The 23,254-nt window shown below is 43.6% G+C and overlaps 1 protein-coding gene across 1 annotated transcript in view; it reads right to left on the bottom strand.

Moving 5' to 3' along the window:
* The window catches only part of LOC144511889 (metabotropic glutamate receptor 4-like), a 1,280,229-nt gene that overhangs the window by 344,281 nt on the left and 912,694 nt on the right, over positions 1-23,254 (bottom strand). Inside the window, exon 8 of the mRNA XM_078242320.1 lies at positions 22,185-23,120. Within this exon, the coding sequence (XP_078098446.1) occupies positions 22,185-23,120 (936 nt within the window). The remainder of the gene's footprint in view (positions 1-22,184; positions 23,121-23,254) is intronic.

Genomic DNA, 23,254 nt, shown 5'->3' with positions numbered 1-23,254 from the left:
ACATATTTTACACGAGACCAAAGGCTGAGAAAAGCAGTGTAGACTCTTCAGAGAAATAAACTAGGAAATCATTGATGTTACACATCAAATAGTCACTGATCAATAATGTGGAAAAATCAACATGACAATGACCCATGATAACTTACAATTCACAAAATCGACTGTGGATAAATTACATTAATGAATTAACTTTTGTGCAGAATTTTGACAAAATTAAATCACCAACCTTGTTAATTATTGATCTGCATTTTTTTGCAACATAGATGTGTTTCTCAAGAATTAAATGACAGTGCTAATGCATCGCACTGGCATCATTTTTGTTTAAACTGTGTATGGTATGCACAAAAATAAATTACAACAAATAACATAGAATGCAACATCCTCAGAATGGTTGAACAGTTTAAAGATATGATATGATGTAGTGCAACCTTCAACCACAAAAACAATCAATAGTTTAGCCTCTGTGAGAATCCCTCACAAACACAAGTATCAAACGAATAGCGTAAGATATGAAATGTGCAGCTGCAGCATTTCTGCCTCAGTCAGATAATGCAAGGATTTAGCACCCTCATTAATAATTTACATTAACTAACCCATCAGAGTATATTTTGAAGTTATTCATAGAATCATAGAATCCCGACAGTGCAGAAGGAAGCCATTCAGCCCATCAAGTCTGCACTGACAACAATCCCACCCATGCCCTATCCCCGCAACCCCACATATTTACCCAGCTCATCTCCCTGACACTAAGGGACAATTTAGCATGGCCAATCCACCTAACCCACACATCTTTGGCCTATGGGATGAAACTAGTGCATCCAGAGGAAACCCACGCGGACACGGGGAGAATGTGCAAACTCCACGCAGTCACCCGAGGCCGGAATTGAACCCACGTCCCTGATGCTGTGAGACAGCAATGCTAACCACTGTGCCACCGTGCTGCCCAATATTATATTCATACATCATAAAGTGAAGTGTACAAATCTTGTGGAATGTGTTAAAATTTAAAAATAAAAAGAATCACAAATATAGTAGCATACTGTGTCAGTATAAGTTTTAAATAATATAATTGGACTTCATCCTAGTCTACTTTACTTTTGTTACTGTGGTACATATAAAGATCTTCAAGACCCTATCAGTATTCATAACTCATTTCATTGATTTTTTTTAAACCTATCCCAACTTCCATCTGTGACACTTTGTCATTCAGGCCGAGATTTACATTTTTCAGGCAACCTTAAATCTGGTTCAGTTTGTCATTTGCACTAACAATTGATTTTTGATGGTTTGGTTTTAGGCTAGCCAGGTCAAGATTGAGCATTTGTATCTGGTTTCAGCTTGCCTGAAGTTAGCCAATGTAACTGCTGATCAATTAGCAGAGAAATCCAGCCGATTCCTTGTAGATAAATGCAGAATGAACATTGTGTAATTCAGTCGCAAGATTAATTACTATAGAGGAATGAGAAGATACCAGTGATTGTTGAGGGAGAGGTGGAAAACCTTTTTTCAGTAGAAACGTGTCATGATGGTTTTTTTGTAGCTGTGGTTGAAGCTGTTACGACTATGGCAAGTACAATACATCTGTCCAACAAATATCCAAGGTCAGCTGTTATATGTCAATGCAAAGCCGACAATCAGTGAACTGTCAATCTGCCCCATTTGAAGAAAGCCTTTTTGTTGTGCCTACCCACACAGAGACCAACAGACAGTAGCCACCATGTGTCAATCATTCTCAACAGTGCGCAGGAACAGAAGAAGGTCATTCAACCCCTCAGGCCCATTATGTCTTTCAATTAGATCGTGGCTAAAATGTATCTTAGCTTCATATACCTGGCTTGATTTTTGTAACCGTTGATATACTTGCCCAACTAAAAATCTGTTAATCATAGAATTTCTACAGTGCAGAAGGAGGCCACTCAACCCATCGAATCTGCACTGACTTGTTGACGGAGTATCGTACCCTCGCCCTCTCTCCCACCCAATGTCATAACCCCACATATTTACCCCACTACTCCTCCTAGCCGACACATCTTGGGACACAAGGAGCAATTTGGCACGGCTAATCCATCTAACCTGCACATCTTTGGAGTGTGGGAGGAAACTGGAGCACCCGAAGGAAACCCACGCATACACGGGGAAAAAATGCAAACTCCACACAGACAGTCACTCAAGGCCGAAATTGAACCCAGGTCCCTGGTGCTGTGAGGCAGCAGTGCTAACCACTGTGCCACCCTAAATCTCAGTTTTGAAATTTTCAGCTGATCTAACCAACTTGTTTTTTTTTGCGTATGTAGTTTTTCTGATCTACTTTCCATTCTAATTTTCTCATGCCATTTGTGACCTACTCATTCATGCCATTTATTAAATACGTGACCTATTCCCATAGTAGTATGTGTGGGAGGGTAGGGGTTTTGAACTAACATTTGTCTCTTGAACAACACCTAAAGCAAATAATCTGGTCGAATATAAATTACTGTTCTGGGAACTTGTGTGTTAACTGCCTACATCTTTGCCAATATTACAACAGTGATTACATTTTGAAAGTACTTCATTGACTGCCAAGCATTTTGTGACATCCTGTGAAAGGTGCTATATAAATGAAGGGGACATATGGGCCCCGGTGGTAGGGTGCCTATGTAGTGAGGAGCAGGCTGACAAATTGCGACAACCAGGGAATATGCAATGGGCCGGGAGATGCTCAGGGATCAGCTGAACTCAGCCCAGCCTCCTGGACAGACCCAGGCTCCTGGACAGACCCAGGCTCCTGGACAGACCCAGGCTCCTGGCATCACTGCAGCTTGAAGGAAGATACATGGAAGTTATTTCTGGCTTACTTTTTTCCAAATTCTCCAAACAACTCTTGACTGCACCCAACGTGGATTTTTCTGGACTATTTATGGCCTGAAATCTGGTACAATGTGAAATCCGGCATGGCCTCAGTCCCAGCTTTGCTGGTTTTGAGATACTGTGCTTGTATTGGGCTGAATTAATGGGCATAAAAGTTGGGGGAGAGTCCACCTCTGCTTGATTGATTCATCTCATAGCTATTGACAGCTGTTAGGACATTAAGTGGCTTCAGGTAGACCTGCATCAGGGAGCAAGACCTAACTTCAAGAGCTGCAGGACGACAAAATGAATAAGATAGCTATTGTCACAGAGGTGCCAGTAGGAGGAAAAGCAGATGGGAACATGCAGCAATGGAGCTGGACTTAAAGGCCAATCTGGGGTCTTGCCTGGCCCAGGCTGGTAGCGACAGTGACATTTACAGTAATATATGCTCTATGCATATGTACAGCTAGGCAGGTTTACCATTCAATAGAACTGTTTTTCAGAACAAAACTGTGCTTGTAGTGCGCACATGTCAGAGAATCGAAAATCCAGAGATGTGTCCCAATCTTCAATCCATGCTAAATATAATTAGCACTGCAAGATCAGTAAATTTACTCTTACATCTTTCACTCACCTTTTTCTAAACTTCTACTATCTAAACACATATTCTTGTGGGGAGCCAAATCTTAGTTCAGTGCAGCAGGACCAGAGAATCCCGCTGGTGTGAACAGCCAGAGAATTCTGCCCATTATTAAGAATTAGCTGTTTTTGACGTGCTTACTGAATAGAAGTTTTTTTTTTAAAGATTGACTATGTGAGGTATATAAAATCTTTGAATGGATTTTTTCTGCATCAAGTGTATGAGTGAGAGCTGTGTTGTAATGTTAGAAGAATTTTTTCATATACACATGGCTCCTTAGATCTGCCGTGGTGGATACTCGGTAAGCTGCTATGGATGGGTATGCAGTATGAAGAAACAGTGCTGTGGCATTGCGATATGAAGGGGCATGGGAGGTGGATTGGTACATAATTTGGCATGGAAGGAACATGAGGAGTGGATGTGCTGTGAGGGGATGTGGAGGGTGAGGACCTAACAGCTTTTAGAACAACTGGGACAAAGTTATCTTCCTCCAGGTTTTGGTCTCTACTACCCCCATGTCCCCTTACTCTACCATGGACAGCTGTTCTTTTGGCTATCTGGGCCTTGCACTAAGTTCTTGAATTCCTTTGCTGAATCTCTTGGCTTGTCCATCTTTCTCTTCACTTTCAAAGAACTCTCTAAAACATACCCCTTAGACCCATCAGGCTCATTGTTCCACAGGAGCAGGCTGAGGGTAAGAAAGATTGTGTCTGCATTTTATTTATTTATTTATTTTTCAGTTAAATTTGGCTTAAAAATCGGAGGTTTTTTTCAAAACAGGGAGTAGGCCCAGGAGCAGCCTGGAGAAGGTTTTTTGGAGGGTTTAAAAGCAGGCCGCACTTTTGAGCGGGCAGCGTCTGGAGCGGGCAGTGGAGTGAGCAGGGAGCAGAGTGTGAGCTGTAAGGGCTTTGGCTCACAGGGCTTCGGCGAAGGCGGGGAAGGTTGTTTGTTTTTCTTCTGTTACACCCCCTTTTTTGTTTTATCTCCCAAAAACTAAAAAGGACATGGCTGGTATGAGTGGGAGGCCAGTATACTGCATTCGGTGTGGGATGTGGGAGTTCCTGGAGACAACTTGCCTCCCGGAAGTCCATATCTGTGCCAGATGTGTGAAACTGCAACTCCTGAAGAATCGTGTAAGGGAGCTGGAGCTGAGGCTCGATGAACTCAGTTTAGTTAGGGAAAATGAGAGATTAATAGATAGAAGTTATAGTCAGGTAGTGACACCAGGGTCTCGGAAGGAAGACACGTGGGTCACAGTTAGGAGGGGTAATAGTCAGAAGGGTGATGTGCCAGAAAGTACCCCAGTGGCAGTCTCCCATAAAAGAAAGGGATGGGCAACAGATGGGAGAAGGGAAGGGAGTGAGCAGTCTGTGGAGGGATCCCCTGTGGTTGTCCCCCTCCAAAATAGGTATATTGTTTTGGATTCTGTGGAGGGGGATGACCCTCCAGGGGTAAGCCACGAGGACCAGATCACCTCCACGGAGACAGGCTCAGGGGTCCGGAAGGGAAAGAAGGGGTTTAGGAGAGCGATAGTTGTGGGGGACTCAATGGTTAGAGGCACGGACAGGCGGTTCTGTGGGAGTGAACGAGAATCCAGGATGGTAGTCTGCCTCCCTGGTGCCGGGGTACTGGATGTCTCCGAGAGGGTAGGAAGCATATTTAAAAAGGAAGGTAGTCAAACGGATGTGATTATACACATTGGTGAAAATGATGTAGGTAGGAAGAGCAGGGGGGTCATACGAGAGAAATTCAGGGAGTTGGGTGCTAGGCTAAAAAGTAAGGCCTCCAGGGTAGCAATCTCTGGACTGCTCCCGGTGTCTAGTGCAAGTGAGGCTCAGAACAGGGAGATTCTACAGTTGAACGCGTGGCTAATGGACTGGTGCAAGAGCGAGGGTTTTAAATTCATAGATAACTGGGAAATCTTCAAGTCAGGATGGCAACTGTACAGAAAGGATGGGTTACACCTTAACTGGAAGGGAGCAAATATCCTGGCTGGGAGTTTTGCTAGAGTGTTTCGGCAGGATTTAAACCAGTGTGGCAGGGGGGTGGGGAACAAAACAGTAGGTCAGTAAATACTGAGGCTGGGGTTGAGCTGGGGGCCAGGGCAAGGCTAGCTAAGAAGAGGAGCACTCTGGAGGAGGATGACCTGAGTGGGCCTGGAGGTCTGGAGTGCATCTGCTTCAATGCGAGGAGCGTAACGGGTAAAACAGACGAACTTAGGGCCTTAATGCTTATGCGGAATTTGGATGTGGTTGCGGTGACGGAAACTTGGTTAAAAGAAGGACAGGACTGGCAGCTGAATATTCCGGGGTATAAGTGTTTTAGACGAGACAGAGGAGGGGCTAAAAAAGGTGGGTGAGTAGCGATATTAGTTAAGGAGCATATTACCACGGTGCAGAGGGTAGACAACTTAGAGGGGTCATGTGCTGAGTCGCTGTGGGTGGAACTCAGAAACAGGAAGGGTGCAGTCACTATACTGGGGGTGTACTACAGACCACCCAACAGCCCACGGGAAGTGGAGGAAAGGATATGTCAGGAGATTCTGGATAGGTGCAGAAAAAATAGGGTTGTTGTAGTGGGGGACTTTAATTTCCCTGGCACAGACTGAAAAGTGCTTAGAGCTGGGGGTCCGGACGGGGAGGAATTTGTAAAATGCGTACTGGAAGGTTCTTTGGAACAGTATGTAGATAGCCCGACTAGAGAGGGGGCTATACTGGACCTAGTTCTGGGAAATGAGCCCGGTCAGGTCGTCAAAGTTTCGGTAGGGGAACATGTGGCAAATAGTGACCACAACTCTGTTAACTTTAGGATAGTAATGGACAAGGATGAGTGCTGTCCTATGGGCAGGGTGCTAAATTGGGGGAAGGCTAACTATAGCCGGATTAGGCAGGAATTGGTGGATGTTGATTGGGAGAGGATGTTCGAGGGTAAGTCCGCGTCTGGCATGTGGGAGTCTTTTAAGGAACTATTGATAAGGTTGCAGGATAGGCATGTGCCTGTCAAAAGGAAAGATAGGGAAGGTAGGATTCGAGAGCCGTGGATACCAGGGAAATTGAGGATCTGATTAAAATGAAAAGGGAGGCGTACCTTAAGTCCAGGCAACAGAAAACAGATGGAGCTCTGGAGGAATACAGAGAGAGTAGGAAAGAACTCAAACGGGGAGTTAGAAGGGCAAAAAGAGGTCACGAGATGTTTTTGGCAGGCAGGATTAAGGAGAATCCTAAGGCATTCTATTCATACGTTAGGAACAAAAGAGTTGTCAGCGAGAAAATCGGACCTCTCAGGGACAAAGGAGGGGAATTATGCTTAGAACCCAAGGGAATAGGGGAGATCCTAAATGAATACTTTGCATCGGTATTCACGAAGGAGAGGGGCGTGTTAACCGGGAGTGTCTCGGAGGGAGGTGTTGACCCGTTAGAGAAAATCTCCATTACGAGAGAGGAAGTGTTAGGTTTTTTAGGGAACATTAAAACTGACAAAGCCCAAGAGCCTGATGGCATCTATCCTCGACTGCTCAGGGAGACGAGAGATGAAATTGCTGGGCCTCTGACGGAAATCTTTGTCGCTTCTTTGGACACGGGTGAGGTCCCTGAGGATTGGAGGATAGCGAATGTGGTCCCGTTGTTTAAGAAGGGTAGCAGGGATAACCCAGGAAATTATAGGTCGGTGAGCTTGACATCCGTGGTAGGGAAGTTGTTGGAGAGGATTCTTAGAGACAGGATGTATGTGCATTTAGAACGGAACAATCTCATTAGTGACAGACAGCATGGTTTTGTAAGAGGGAGGTCATGCCTTACAAATTTGGTGGAGTTTTTTGAGGAAGTGACAAAAACGGTTGACGAAGGAAGGGCTGTGGATGTCGTCTATATGGATTTCAGTAAGGCATTTGACAAAGTCCCACATGGCAGGTTGGTTAAGAAGGTTAAGGCTCATGGGATACAAGGAGAAGTGGCTAGATGGGTGGAGAACTGGCTTGGCCATAGGAGACAGAGGGTAGTGGTCGAAGGGTCTTTTTCCGGCTGGAGGTCTGTGACCAATGGTGTTCTGCAGCGCTCTGTACTGGGGCCTCTGCTATTTGTGATATATATAAATGATTTGGAAGAAGGTGTAACTGGTGTAATCAGCAAGTTTGCGGATGACACGAAGATGGCTGGACTTGCGGATAGCGGAGAGCATTGTCGGGCAATACAGCAGGATATAGATAGGCTGGAAAATTGGGCGGAGAGGTGGCAGATGGAGTTTAATCCGGATAAATGTGAAGTGATGCATTTTGGAAGAAATAATGTAGGGAGGAGTTATACAATAAATGGCAGAGTCATCAGGAGTATAGAAACACAGAGGGACCTAGGTGTGCAAGTCCACAAATCCTTGAAGGTGGCAACACAGGTGGAGAAGGTGGTGAAGAAGGCATATGGTATGCTTGCCTTTATAGGACGGGGTATAGAGTATAAAAGCTGAAGTCTGATGATGCAGCTGTATAGAACGCTGGTTAGGCCACATTTGGAGTACTGCGTCCAGTTCTGGTCGCCGCACTACCAGAAGGACGTGGAGGCGTTAGAGAGAGTGCAGAGAAGGTTTACCAGGATGTTGCCTGGTATGGAGGGTCTTAGCTATGAGGAGAGATTGGGTAAACTGGGGTTGTTCTCCCTGGAAAGACGGAGAATGAGGGGAGATCTAATAGAGGTGTACAAGATTATGAAGGGTATAGATAGGGTGAACAGTGGGAAGCTTTTTCCCAGGTTGGAGGTGACGATCACGAGGGGTCACGGGCTCAAGGTGAGAGGGGCGAAGTATAACTCAGATATCAGAGGGACGTTTTTTACACAGAGGGTGGTGGGGGCCTGGAATGCGCTGCCAAGTAGGGTGGTGGAGGCAGGCATGCTGACATCATTTAAGACTTACCTGGATAGTCACATGAGCAGCCTGGGAATGGAGGGATACAAACGATTGGTCTAGTTGGACCAAGGAGCGGCGCAGGCTTGGAGGGCCGAAGGGCCTGTTTCCTGTGCTGTACTGTTCTTTGTTCTTTGCTCCCTAATATTTCCTGCAGCAGTTGGGACTGTTCTGCCCAATTTCATGCCGAACCCTCCCCTCATTCCTCTTGCCGACCAAAGAGGACCATTAGCAAGGTGCACGTTATCAAGGACTCTCTTTCTCCTGGTGGCTCCTCCAAGTTGTCAAATGAGGTAGACAAGCACTGCAGTCACTCGTATAAGGAGCATCCTGAGAAATTTTCAGGAAGAAATGTTGGAAGTGTTGGTGACTTCTTGTTTGAGTATCTCAGTAAGTCTCCTGTTGTGTTTCCAAATAACTCTTCAAACCTCCAGCAGCAAGTGAACAACAAATGCTGATATACTTTTTAAATTGGCCAAGACATTCGCAGCAATTACTTGCAATCAGCAATATTAGCAGAGGCCATTTGTTCATCTGCTATCCATTAAAATGCTGTGTAGCGTCTATAATGAGAGCTGGCAGGCAATTTAAATTGCAATTAACTCTTTAATGCTCCTCCAGCCAGTTGTTCTTGGCGCAATGTTCAACTCCTTTCACAAGATGGTGGTAGAATTTTGCCACTTTGAGACTCAGTGCTGTGGTGGGAATGTGGAGTGTTTCCCACTGCGGAGGTTGGTGGGAAAACACACCAAATTTTCTGGTTCCCAACCTTATTTTTATGCAGTAAGAAGTTTAACAACACCAGGTTAAAGTCCAACAGGTTTATTTGGTAGCAAAAGCCACACAAGCTTTCGAAAGCTTGTGTGGCTTTTGCTACCAAATAAACCTGTTGGACTTTAACCTGGTGTTGTTAAACTTCTTACTGTGTTTACCCCAGTCCAACGCCGGCATCTCCACATTATTTTTATGCACCAGGGCAGCACAGCGGTTAGCATTGCTGCCTCACGGCGCCAGGGACCCAGGTTCGATTCCCGGCTTGGGTCACTGTCAGTACGGAGTCTGCACGTTCTCCCCATATCTGTGTGGGTTTCCTCCGGGTGCTCCAGCTTCCTCCCACAGCCCGAAAGACGTGCTGGTTAGGTGCATCGGCCATGCTAAATTCTCCCTCAGTGTACCCGAACAGGTGCCAGAGTGTGGCAACTCGGGGATTTTCACAGTAACTTCATTGCAATGTTAATGTAAGCCTATTTGTGACACTAATAAATAAACTTTATGCCATATTCAGTGGCAGGGCAGGCCTGCGTGGCTACCATTCTATCCGGGTGCCATATTGAAAAGGTGCCCAACATCACTGAACCACCTGAGAATTAAGATGGAACTCCAGGAACATTCAAAGGCTGAAAGATGAACTCCAGGACACCTGACCCACTGCTGTGGTATTCCAGGGTTTAAGGCTGCAATCTGTCTCCATCCTAAATTCCAGAGGCAGCCCCAGGAATTGTTGAGTCCTGACATCTGCACGTTACATTGTTCCGAAGGTGTTTCACGCCAGTGTGTTTTCCTGCGGACATTGCGGAAAATCTGGCATAGAGGATTTGCCTATTCATCCGCATCCCATTAATGGGTCTTCTGACCCATCATGGTGTGCACCAGCAGAAGATCCCGCTGTAAATTCACAGTGGCATGAAACTAATTTCTGGACCACCCACCATATTCTCCTCCCATGCCACCATCGATCTTGCCAGCGGAAACTTGGGAGAATTCTGCCCAGTGTCTTACGCCTAACAAAGGTTAAGCTGGCATTGCAACGGATGACCCCTCTTAGCCATTGGTGGATGTTCCTTAGTACCAAAAGTGTCAGTGGAAAATAGTGCTCATGATTTTGTTTCATAAATGGAAGAGAAGTTTTTAATACAGAATCAAAGAATGTTTTCAACACAAAGCTGTTTCTCTGGACTACGGGTGGGGTTCTATGGTTTAGCCACTGTGGGAATTGTTATGAGTGGGACAGATAATTTGACGGACCAACGGAAGTTCATTGACTGCGGGCAGGAATTTATGAACCCACTTGACTTCTCAGTTAATAAAGGAAAACATGTGCAATTGTAGAATAATGTTATGATTAAAAATGCATTGTGAGGGCATATTTCAGGGTTAACTACCATTGTGCCATATGAGTGTTTCTTCTCACATTCCCACAACATCCACCAGGAGTTGAGATAAATAAATCTCTCCCGTAAAATAAATTAATGTGTCACCCGGTAAAACAAATGTATCCATCCGTCAGATTAAATAAATCTCTGCACATCCCCAATCATCTGAGATGAAGGAATATCTGTCTGCCTCTCAATCAGGTAAAATAAATCTTGTCATTCCCTAAGTACATGAAAAAAATAAATCTCTCTGTCTCCACACCAGGTAAAATAGATAGATCTCTGCCCCAAAATTGGCTAAAACAGTAACTGTCCACTATTCCTATGCAGATGAAATAAATAAATCTTTCTTCACCATTATTGAAATAAAAATGTCTGCATGTAAGAACGAAAATTATATTATTTGGAAATAAATTCTCTTTGATCAGCAGGATGCGAAAACCCCATCGCTATTTTTAAATGTTTACAAGCCAAGTTACTGAGAACTCTTCACTACAGCCGAACTTTTCCGGTCTTTCACGTCAGCGGAATTCTCCGGTCCCGCTGCAGTGGCGATGGGCCGTGAACAGCCAGAGAATTCAGGCCTACCAGTTTCTGTTTGCCTGGTTTGGAGTGCACATTGTCTCTCCATAAGGACACACCCCGAGTTCCATAGAGTTTAGACATAAAGTTAGCAAACAGCAAGGTTTGGGAACTATTGACTGTGTTTGGGAAACTCTTTGGGCCAGATTTTCACGCCTTCGTCCATGTTGAAATGGAGGCGGGAGGGATTTAAAAATGGCAAGTAGGACATGATTCCAGGATTTCTGCCACTATGTCCTCCTCCGTGAAGGATTTTTATGGCCCCCGGATAAGCCTGCACTCAGCTATTCCACCCTTGCCTACTCCATTGCAATGCTGGCAGTTTAGACCCACTGTTGTTTTCATGGAGACAGACAATTTGGTTGGAACATGTGGTTAATGGCACCGGCGAAGAATAATAAACCACAGGGAACCACAAGTGGTTAACCAACAAGAAACATTCAACTGCTCCTGGAATTCTTTCATTTATAGGCTTTGAAATGAAAACAAAAATGGTTCTTTCAGTTGTAAAAGTTTGAATTTATATTGTAAGTCAGTTGTTTATTTAGTGAAGCGATTGAACGATAGGGTCCATTGTTTACATTTTCCACAGTTTTCTATTATCGCCATGCCCATTATGAATGCTTGACTGAGTTTCATAAAATCCAGAACCACTTATCTCAACAGGGGGCTGTGACGACATTCTTATTCACAGTTTGAAGAGTTTATTCAAGGATGTGGTTAGTGAAATGGATGTTTGTTTTTAAAACAGATTGACTATTTGTGGGGATCTAACGTTTTTAGTGGATTTTTTTGATTAAAAGATTTTGAAAGTATAAAGTGTGTTTGAATGAGAACTCTGTTAAGTTTTTTTTTCATCTCCATAGCAAAGACATAGCTCCTGAGTCATAGTGGATAGTCTATCTGGGTACTGAATGAATAGCTATGGAGGATACATGGAGGGTATGAAGGTGAACAGTGTGTAAAAGGCATATGAGGAGAGCAATGCGGGGCTGAGAGGGAAAAAAAAGAGCATGTGGACCAAGAGCAGGCATGAAGGGGAAATGTGAAGCGGGTGGGGGGGATAAGGAGTGAGGGGTTGAGAACCTGACATTCATACATTAATTTTTAAAACTGGGCTGACGTCCCATTAAATTGACTAGCCTGCTTTTCTAGATTGTGTTGGAAATATTAATTTTAACTTGTTTGATTATTGTTTTTATCTATTTGGTACTTTACATTAAATTTCTAAAATTTCACTTGCTAATCATATTAATAGTAGAATCTGAGCTAGAGTCAAAAGCAACTGATCATTGAATTCAACATACATCTATTCAATTAAGAAAATTACTGGTTCCTTTGACAAATAATTGAAAAGACGCTAAGGCAGATCATCAAAAATACAATCCTAATCTCTTTATTTTGCTTGGGAACGAATTTCTTTCATGTGTGGATGCTATTTGTCTGTCAGAGGGACTATGTAAATATAAGCTGTTGTTGATGTTTTCATCAAGAGGGAAATAGGCATAGATTGAAGTGATTCAAATACAAAAAGGGTTATAGCAACAAGGTTAATCAAAAAATTTGAAGACTGCCCACCATCAGTTCAACATTCCAGCTTAGAGAATCTGAAAAATATATGCTCTGTCGTCCATCTTTTTTAAGTTCTGATTAATTCAAGATGTGATTGGCTGAGTGTGTTGCCAATCTGTCTTGTTCTAATAGTTGTGCTTCCTTCCTTGAAGAAATACAAGTGTCACTGATTTACATTTCCTTGATTGGATAGAATGGCATGAAAGTGCAGGTAGTGATGATAGAAGGCAATTGAAACATGGCCAAACAATCAGTAGAATAGTAACAACCTCTAAAACACTACATTAGGGAATATAATGTGTCTGTGTGTTAACAAACACAGTAAGAAGTCTCACAACACCAGGTTAAAGTCCAACAGGTTTATTTGGTAGCAAATACCATAAGCTTTCGGAGCACAGCTCCTTCGTCAGATGGAGTGGATATCTGTTGGACTTTAACCTGGTGTTGTGAGACTTCTTACTGTGCTTACCCCAGTCCAACGCCGGCATCTCCACATGTTAACAAATAACCAGATTAAAAACAAAACAGCCCAGAAATGTATGTCTGCTTTAAGATCTCATGCGTGAACAATATTACTGATTTTTAAGGCAATGAGACAATGTCAAAATTTTACCGCCTCACCGCCAGAGGTTTGTAAGATCCCACTCGAGGCCAATGGAGAATGCTGTTCTGTGAGCCTCGCCTGCCCCAATTCTGGGGCGGACAAGGCAGTAAAATTCTGGCTGTTTCCAAACACAATGCAGACCTGTATTTATATGAACCTTTCACAACGTCAGGACGTCCCAAAGCACTTTACAGCAAAGCGAGATACTTTTGAAAGTTAGTCACCATTGTATGTAAGAAAGGTGGCAGCCAGTTTGCCCACTGTAAGCTTCCACAAACAGTTCACTGGCTTTATTTATGTTGGTTCTGGAAATAATATTGGGCAAACCTCGGTTATGTTCCTGCTCTTCTTCAAAATAGTATGAGGGATTTTTTTGTAAGAGGGAAGATGGGGCCACGGTTTAACATCTCAATCGAAAGACAGCAGCTTTGACAGTGTGTATTCCCTCGATAATGTGTTAGTTAAGAATTTGGGGTCTCTGGATCAGGACTTGAACCAACAATGTACTGATCCAGGAGCAAGAGCTGAACCATGGCTCGCACCATGTCAGATACAATGAAAATAAAGCCCATGAATTAATCATTAACCCTTTATAAAATTGAATCCTTAAAACGTGCAGATTTAACTGGATTATATTTACATAATGTCCCAATCGCCAATGACGATCTGAGTTTCTGATATGGAGTGATTGTACAAACTGCCCCAAGACTATTCTTTCATTGTGGTTCTGGCTGCCTCATCTATAACATTGCTTTCACATGGAAACAAGGACAAAAATGAATCAATCCTAGCAGGCAGAGATAACCTCAGGATAAAAAGGAACCAGTATACCGCAAATGACCAGGAAGCAATTTCAAATGACAATGGATGTGATAGAGGCTGATCCATTGAGTATTTATTGCAGAAGGACGGCAAAGATTTATGAGTTCTGCCTCCAATGATGGCCTTTCAGAGCATGAGAAGCAATCCAAAAGCAATATCTACATTTTCAAGGCAATCTATCTTCTCCGGCATTCGAGGCATCACAGCACAGTCCCACAGGGCTCTCAATTCTCAGTGTGCATGTAAAGGCCAGGCATTATGGACCACAATTTTAACCTGCTTGCTTCTTCTGCTGTTCATTTGCAGAGTGTAATTTTGGTGTGAGAACTGTGTACAATATTGACAATGGCAAGTTTGGCATCACCATTTACTCAGCCCAGTCCCAAAAGTGAAAAGCGTCAGCCCTGTTTTGTCACGATTCTCTTCTGTCCATTGTCTTGGACTCTGCCTAGTTTTTACTATGCATATCTTTGTGTTTGCCAGGCCTAAATTCTCTGATCACAATGGATTGTGGAGGAACAATATGCCCTTGCAAAAATGCACGAGGTGATTCGACTTCCTTCTGTTTCTTTATCCAACTATTTTTCATTAAAGTAACTTATGGCTGAAAGTTCATGCAGACAGAGTTGCTCTCCGCCTTTGAGTAAATGGCGGTGGAGACCCAAAGCCAGAAGTCTCACCCTCAAACCTGTCCTGACCCTCACTATTTTAGTGAGGGGAACAGGGGCAGGTCGAACTTTGGCTATCCATGTTTCACGGAAGAAGCTGGAAATGTTAAAGTGCATTTGCCTTCAGTCTAGTCTGATTTTCACAAGGAGAAAGTAGGAAATGAGATTTGTGCACATTTGATTTGGTCGGAAAAATTACTAGGGCTCTTTGGTGAGATAGTGGTAACCTTTTAGAAATGCCCTTGGAATATGGCCCATGTCACCTTTGGGAGACTTGATTATGCCCTTTGGGAGAGGTAAGGTGTCTTTTTGGATTGTTAAAGGGAGACATGGATGTGTATGAAAAGTAGCTGAGCCCGATGTAATTATCAAGCTAATTGAAACTGTCAGAGAAATCTGTCAAAAAATTTAAATCTCCTGCACTTTAAATTTTTTTTTAAAACTGTCAGCTGTGTTGAAAAAAAATGCTTAGTATTCCACTCTATCTGCTGGCATAGGCCTGTGGCCTATCATTGCAGGATTTGTTCTGCATGACTTATTTTACAACCTGCCATATCACAATTGGGTAACTGTCAATTCACTGTTTGATTGATAGCAGTAGGTGCAAAATAAACTAGTTGCTGTGGAATTATGAGCTCAAATGTCTGTTCATATAAGGAAATAAAGGCAGTTAATTGCAATGAAAGGGTTTCCATTGATGAGAGTAGTTTTCACATTAGTGAATTCATCAATAGTCATTTCAGAATTTTGGCTAGTTTCAGCAAAAGCCTACAGTGGATACTGGATGAGTTGGCACAGAAGATTTAGGGGGCAAAGAATGTTAAATGGGGGGGGGGGGGGGGGGGGGCGTGGGCTGGCATGGTGTGGCATGAAGTTAGCATAGGGTCCATAAAAGGCAAAGAGTAGTGGATAGAGAGGCATATGTTTGCATGGAGGGTGTGAGGTGCATTGAGTTGGTTGGGGGGATGAAGTAGGGTTGGCATAGATGTGGAATGGGGAGTGTGTCAGGTAAGTGACAGGGTGTGAAGGGTAAGTGCTGGAGGGCTGGTTTTTACTTCATTATTTTTCACATCTGGAACAAGGTGCTGGAGCATCAATGGGGGCCTTTTGCCCAGTACACCTCTGCACCCGGAAGCCCCGTGACCGTCTACAAGTCTTTTCGAGAGCAGCGGGCACGAGTCTCATAAAACCAGTCCCTGCGGAATGAGAATCCAAATTTCCAGGCACTTTTTCAGGAGTTGGCTTCACATAGCCAGAATTCTTACAGCACTGTGCAAGAGTGAACATCCAAGTCTTAATCTGTGCAGCCATTAACACCTACAGTTAACAACTCCAAGCACAAGTGAAGATGCAGTGAAGATTAGCTAACTAAGCAAGTTTCCCAGGATTGCTTTCTGTTTAAGGCTCTACAGCCTCTCAGACTCAAAAGTTTCAGATCATAATCACTCCCTCATTTTGGATCTTTTTACTTTGCAGCGTTCAGTTTTATTCTCATTTCCCCCTTGTTTTTGATGCTGGTGGCTATTCATTAGTCTGTCATTTACACCTCCTTGAGATACAAGTTTTGTTTCATCACTTGCCCTGCTTCCACTCCATTTGGTCCTGCACCATCATCTCTTTTGTCAAGCAGGTATTACTATCTTACTTCAATCTGTGTGAATCCCTAAAGTGCAGAAGGAGGCCATTCGGCCCATCGAGTCTGCACCAACTCTCCAGAAGAATGTCTTACCCAAACCCATTACCATGAGCGACATGATTGATAACTACTAAAACTTACAAAAAAAAGGATTATTGAACATTTCTCCACAAAGAATATCATATTTTCACGGTGCTACTCAGTATACAAGGATAACTCGAAGCATTTTGAATTAGTGGATGGCTAGCAGGAGGGAAAAATGGAGAGAGAAGGTTGAGAAGGCCAAAGACACCAGGTGAAGGCCAAGGTTTCAAGAAGATTTTGTAAGCAGAGAGGGAAGTGTTTGAGAGAACAAGGGATGGTGTCCAAGAAGGTAAAGCACAACCTGAAGAAATAACTCGATATTGGAGGAACAGTTCATGCCTGCTCACAAAATGTAGGAAAATAAGAAATAGGAGTGGGAATAAATTATACAGCTTCCAGAGTATTCTCCATAATTCAAACAATCATGGATAATCATCTACTTCAACTGCACTTTTTCCCCAATTTCCATTCCCCTTGTTTCCCCAAGAGACCAAAAACCTGTTTATCTCAGAGTCATAGAGGTTTACAGTATGGAAACAAGCCCTTTGGCCCCACTTGTCCATGCGCCCAGTTTTTACCATTAAGCTACTCCCAATTGCCTGCATTTAAAAAAAAGTTTATTTATTAGTCACAAGTAAGGCTTACTTTAACACTGCAATGAAGTTACTGTGAAATTCCGGTGCCTGTCTGGGTCAATGCATCTAACCAGCACATGTTTCAGACTGTGAGAGGAAACGGAGCACCTGGAGGAAACCCACACAGACACGGGGAGAACGTGCAAACTCCACACAGACAGTGACCCAAGCCCAAGCCCGAACCCGGATCCCTGGCACGGTGAGGCAGCAGTGCTAACCACTGTGCTGCCTCCATTTGGCCCATATCCCTCAATACCCATCTTACCCATGTAACTGTCCAAATGCTTTTCAAAAGGCAAAATTATACCGCCTCTACTACTGTCTCTGGCAGCTCGTTCCAGACATTCACCACCCTCTGAGTGAAAAAAGTGCCCCTCTGAACTCTTTTGTATCTCTCCCCTCTCACTTTAAACCAATGCCCTCTAGTATTAGACTCCCCTACCTTTGGGACTGATGAAGGTCCTTTCAGCCTCAGGCATCTTTATGCTCACACAAAGACATCAAAATCGGTGAACTTCTTTTCACTGATCACTGTGCTCTTTCAGCCCACAGCCAGTCAGACCTGCAGTGCTTAACAGCACGGTTTTCTTAGGTGGCACAAGTCTTTGAACTAAAAATTGGTTTAGAGAAAACTGAAGTCCTGCCCCTCAGGAAGAACCAAGCATTGTAGAACCGAGCTGAATGTTGTCAAGAAATGTACATGTTTGGGAAGTGTCAACTCGTCTGATACCACCATAAACAAGGAAGTGAACAATGACCTTCAAAAGTAAAGGGCACATTTGTAGAGTCTACAAGTGACTGTGGAACAACTACATCCTCACAGACCAAACTCAAAGCATACAAAGCCATAATCCTCACCCTTCACCTTTGTGGCGCTGAGTCATGAATCCTGTATTGCAGCTGTGTAAGCCTTCTGGAGCATTTCCATCAGCACTACTTCCACAGTAGCTTTAATTTCACTGGCAGGACGTGTCACAAATAGTAAAGTCCCAGAAACAGCCAACATCAGCAGCATTGTGGCCACCCTCCTGCAAAGTCAATTGCATTGAGCAGGTAACATTGCCCAGATGGCTAACAGTTGCCTGCCCAACATTGTGTTGTACAGAGAACTGACCACAAGAACATGAAAGAGAGGGACCCCATGCAAACATTTCAAGGACTCTCACGCTGACCACTGCCAATCGCAAGCACAGACCATAGATGCCACATCAAGAACGCTAAAGACGACTCTGAGACTGAGCAAAGGACCAACATGGAAGAGAAAAGGGGGGAGAAGAATAGATCCAATTGCCCACAGCAGCGACTGCACCTTCACTTGCGACCACTGTGGGAGAATGTGCCAGTCACGGGTAGGCCTGACCAGCCACCATGAGGCCGGCAACCAAAGAGAAGAGAAATTTAACCTTCCAAAAAATCTTTGTCTGCAAAGTAATGCCAAGAGAGAGAAATTGAGCAGTGTGCTAAAGTTTCTTCCTGCTGGCAAATTGAGGTGTCTAAGCATAAGCGTGAAGGAAATGAGCTTTCTGGTAATTATAGTGGCCCGTTACTTCCTCCTCAGAGTGGCAATTTCCACCAAATTGACACTCTTGATGGATTTAGCCTCGCTGTAATTGCACAGCCCCTGTCTCACCCAACCATCCACACTCAGGCTGGATGAGTCAGGAGCAGCAACACAAACCCTGGCTGCATCAGCACAGAGTAATTGGGGTGCAGTAGCTGCCATAAAGGGGATGTTTAAAGGAAAAATTGAAAGGGAGCTGGTTAGTTGGAAAGGTAAGTCATTAGTTCAATTGGGGGAGGAGGGGCGGGGGGGGGGGGGGGGGGGGAGCGGAGACCGGGACAGAGAGAGAGAGGAGCATGGGTCAGACTGGAGGGAGGTGGGGTGGGACAAACCAGGAGGGGGGCAAGGTGGATTGGAGACGGGATGGGGTGGACTGGAGGTGTGGGGTTAGTGCAGACTGAAGGGGGGTGGGCATGCAGGGCAATCCAGAGGTGGGAGGTGTCAGACAGGGAAAGGGGTGGGTGGGTCAAGTCAGAAGTGGGGGTGGATGTTTATGGGAGATCCACAAGGGGTTTATAATTGTACGGGGCATCCTGAGCGAGGCTGGTACTGGGTATTAGATAGCTACTGTGCAGTTAGAAGTATTTCTTTCCTTCTAACGCTTTCAGAGTAACTATGAAGGTAAAGCTGGCAAAATCATCTGAAGTTAATGATTTAAATTGCTTGTTGGATGGTTCCCAGCCCAGCACAATTGCCAAGGGGAAATTAGCACCTCTGGAAAATTGCTGGAGGAACTTCCTGGAAGGATTCCCGAGCGTATTATTCGTGTAATCACCCCCCAGTGCAACACTGGGGAACCAGGAAGTTACGGACCAATATGTATTTGTCTATACAACTCAAGTCTAGGATAAAAAAAGTTATGGTGAAGTTTGGATCAATAAGATTTGAAAGAAATGTATAACCAATTGAAACATGTCAGGTTATCTCTTTGACATTTTATTAAGGATCATCCTGCCATTCCTTGGCTAGAATATGTGTGGCAGATTTACTGTTACAAATGGCAGATTTAAAAAACACAGCTGATCGACTGCCAAAAATGTTCAATTATTCCAATTTCCCCTCATACTCAAGTCCCAGTTTCAAACTCTAATTCATTTTAAGAGACAGGTTTGACCAAGGCTATTGTGTCCCTGACTGCAGACTATGAATAACCTACGCCACGAAAGATCCAACTGTTTTCACCTAGCCTTGCCACACACAGAAATCATACTGTGAAATTGTAAGGTTGCAAAGCAGATGCTGGGGAGAAAAATACATAGCATTTATTATGCATCTTTCAATATAATTAACAAATGGTTCAGCTAAATTATCTTTGCTTTGCCTAACCACATGCAGAATTAATTAAGCCATGTGAATTTAAATTATTGGTAATGTCCTGGATTCATTCCAACACTGTCAGATATTGTACAATTTCAGTCGACTACAGATTGCAGGATACCCCTGAATACCAGGACAAACAAAATCCTAAATCATGAACAATCGTCAATCAATGCATGTTAACGGTGTGCTCAGATGCTTTTGTACTTAACTTTATGTCTCCTCAAATCTATGTGATGTTAAGTCAGAATTCAGCTATTAAAGGAAACACCACAGAAAATTCAGCACAGAGATAGATGTGACTTCAGAATGGGAGCTTTTTCTACAAGTAATAAATATCGGCTGGGATTCCCCAATCTCGTTTACCCCACCGCCGCTGTCAGTGGGAACAGAGAATTTGGCGCTTAGCCAAATCTTCGTTCGCTGCAGCGGGACCACAGAATACCAGCTGTAGGCGAGGTTGGAGAATCCAGCCCTCCATTCACTACAGTGGGACCGGGGAATCCCAGTCAGGGCAAGGTCGGAGAATTCCGGCCAGCAATTAACATTCATTTTACACTTCGGATGTTCTGAATCAGTGTTGGCAGTGGCTAACTAAAGTGAATGTGATCAGCTGCTGAGAAGATTCAAGTCAGGGTAATTCTGTCAAATTAAGTTCAAAGCATTTCCAACATTGTCCTCCTGATGGGGAGTTTTACCAGCCAGCAGCACACATGAGAAATTCTGCCAAGTTTTGTACTTAATCTTCTGACCATTTGAATAAATGTCGGAAAATCATTTTGTGTTTCTGTTCCCTGCTGCCAGAAGTGGAAAGTAACCAGATTAATCCCAATGTCATGACTTTGTGCTTAAAATGACAAGGGGCAAGATTGCTCATCAATGTTGGTGTGATATGATTATGGCTCGATTAACAAATTCAATTGATAATATATTGCCAGTTGCGCTATACAAACACAATCAGCAGTACAGCAGCTATTTTGCATATTTTCCATTTTGTGATTAAAGATGTATTTCATCATTTACTACAATAATGCTATATTTTTTATTTTATGGTTTTATGACTGGTAGAGTGGTGTCTTCCCTTTAAGTTCTCATCGCTTAAATTGTTCCAGTGACATCGAATTCCATGTCACAGAAATACCTTGATAACTAACATTAATGAAGTTGCGGTACCTTCTTAAAGACATGTCCAAATGCATACTGCCAATCTTCTTAAGTAAAGATTCTGCATCCTTTATATTTCTAAGCAGTCTGCAACTAGCAGTCATAGTCCATCATCGATTGAACAAATATCACATTTTCTGCTTCTCTCTTCCAACGCTGCTTTGAATGTACACTTGTAGTGTGTTGAGATGGTGACAACATTCATCAGTATTGACACTAAAGCCAATGCTTCCTCAGAAATACAGCAAATGAATTTACACTGTTCACTCAGTACCTGCTCCATTTTGCTCTACTATATATTTGACAGTCAGATCTGCATCACTTTGCATCAGATCAAGGCCAATATGGGCAGCAGGAATGAACAAGAAGTGGCAACAATTAGTTATCAGGAATTTCCTTCCCATTGATGAGAAGGTTACTTACAGAAAATGGCATTAGGAAAGCATAATAGAAATATTACATATATAATGATTTATCAGTAACTGCCCATGATGTAAACTTGACTGCTGGGGGGGAGGGGGATGTTTTCAAGATATATGGTAACATGGAAAACCTTTATGAGATGAAAACTGAATGTTTTGCACAGCTAATGAGCACTAATCTTAAATCTGAAAATGCTGACAAAAAGCCTCTGAGTGACTAATTTACCTTTTTTTTTGTCCAAATGCTTTGAGAGCTCCATGAAATGGAAGTCAATTTGGTTTGGCCAGGAAGTTTTAAAGTTCTGGTAACCGGACCAAGACAATCGAGGAGATTTTATTGGGTCTGGAACAGTTACAACAAAGGACACAGTGGAAATCGGATGATTAAGCTGGTCGGAACAGACACTTGCAAAGGGAGCTTCACTATTTCACTATCCTCGGGAAAATCTCCACTATTGTGGCTCTTTGTGGCCTCACCACTTTTCAAAGTCACAAAAATTGCTAATTATTTTAAACAAAGCAACATTCACAAATCACACACAGTTTTTTGTTCTCTTTCTGGCAGAATGCATGGGTTGCGGGGGTGGGGGGGTAGTACTTACTTTTTCTGCAGACTGTGCAGTCCCAAAAAATATTGGAATGAAGGCTAACCAGACAATGCAGGTGGTGTACATGGTAAATCCAATAGGCTTGGCCTCATTGAAGGTCTCTGGAACCCCTCGGGTTTTGATGGCGTACACGGTGCATGTGACCATGAGGAGCATGCTGTATCCAAGTAAACAGATGAGGGACAGATCAGAAATATCACATTTGAGAATTCCACGAGCAAGCTTAGGATTGGCAGTCTTTTGGTCATCATAGTCAATGTAGGAGTGGGGTGGGTCAGCAATGAACCAGATACAGACTCCAAGTAGCTGCACGGAGATGAAACTGAAAGTTATCATAAGCTGAGAGGCTGGACTGATAAACCTGGGGGCGCTGACTGATTTCTTGCCTTGCTCGAATATCCGGTATATCCTGTTGGTTTTGGTGAGCAGAGCCGCGTAGCTGATGCTCATACCCAACCCGAGGAAAATGCGTCTCATGGAGCAGATGGCAACATCTGGCTCCGCTATCATGAGGAATGTAATGGCGTAACAGAGGAAAATTCCTGTGAGAAGCACATAACTTAATTCTCGGCCGGATGCTTTGACAATTGGTGTGTCATTGTAGCGAATGAACGTTATGACGACAAACAATGTAGCAATGATGCCGATAATTGCAAAGAATACAGGGGCAACGGCCCAAGGAGAATACCATTCCAGTTTGACGATGGGGATTGGGCGACATCCCGTGTGGTTCTCATTGGGCCGCATGTCAAAGTGGCAGACCTTGCAGTTGTACTTATCCACCTGGTACTGGTAGCCATCACAGAGTTCACAGTGCCAGCAGCAAGGAATGCCCTTCACAATTTTTTTTCTCTCCCCAGGCTTACACGGGAGGCTGCAGATTGATACTGGAAGCTGCCGGGATCCTGTTGGCCACTGCATTGTCCGAATCTGAAAATGTGACAGAGAGTAAAGGAGTGTTAAGGTGCCTCAAACTAGGAACTGAAAGGTAATCACAGTGATTCTGAATCACATTTAAAATAATAACTTACATAAAGAGCCTTGTTATTGACAATAGTGGAGTA

Source organism: Mustelus asterias, chromosome 25, assembly GCF_964213995.1.
Source record: "Mustelus asterias chromosome 25, sMusAst1.hap1.1, whole genome shotgun sequence".
Taxonomy (NCBI): domain Eukaryota; kingdom Metazoa; phylum Chordata; class Chondrichthyes; order Carcharhiniformes; family Triakidae; genus Mustelus; species Mustelus asterias.
The sequence above is the reverse complement of the archived record's forward strand: the minus strand, read 5'-3'. Positions and strand labels throughout refer to the sequence as shown.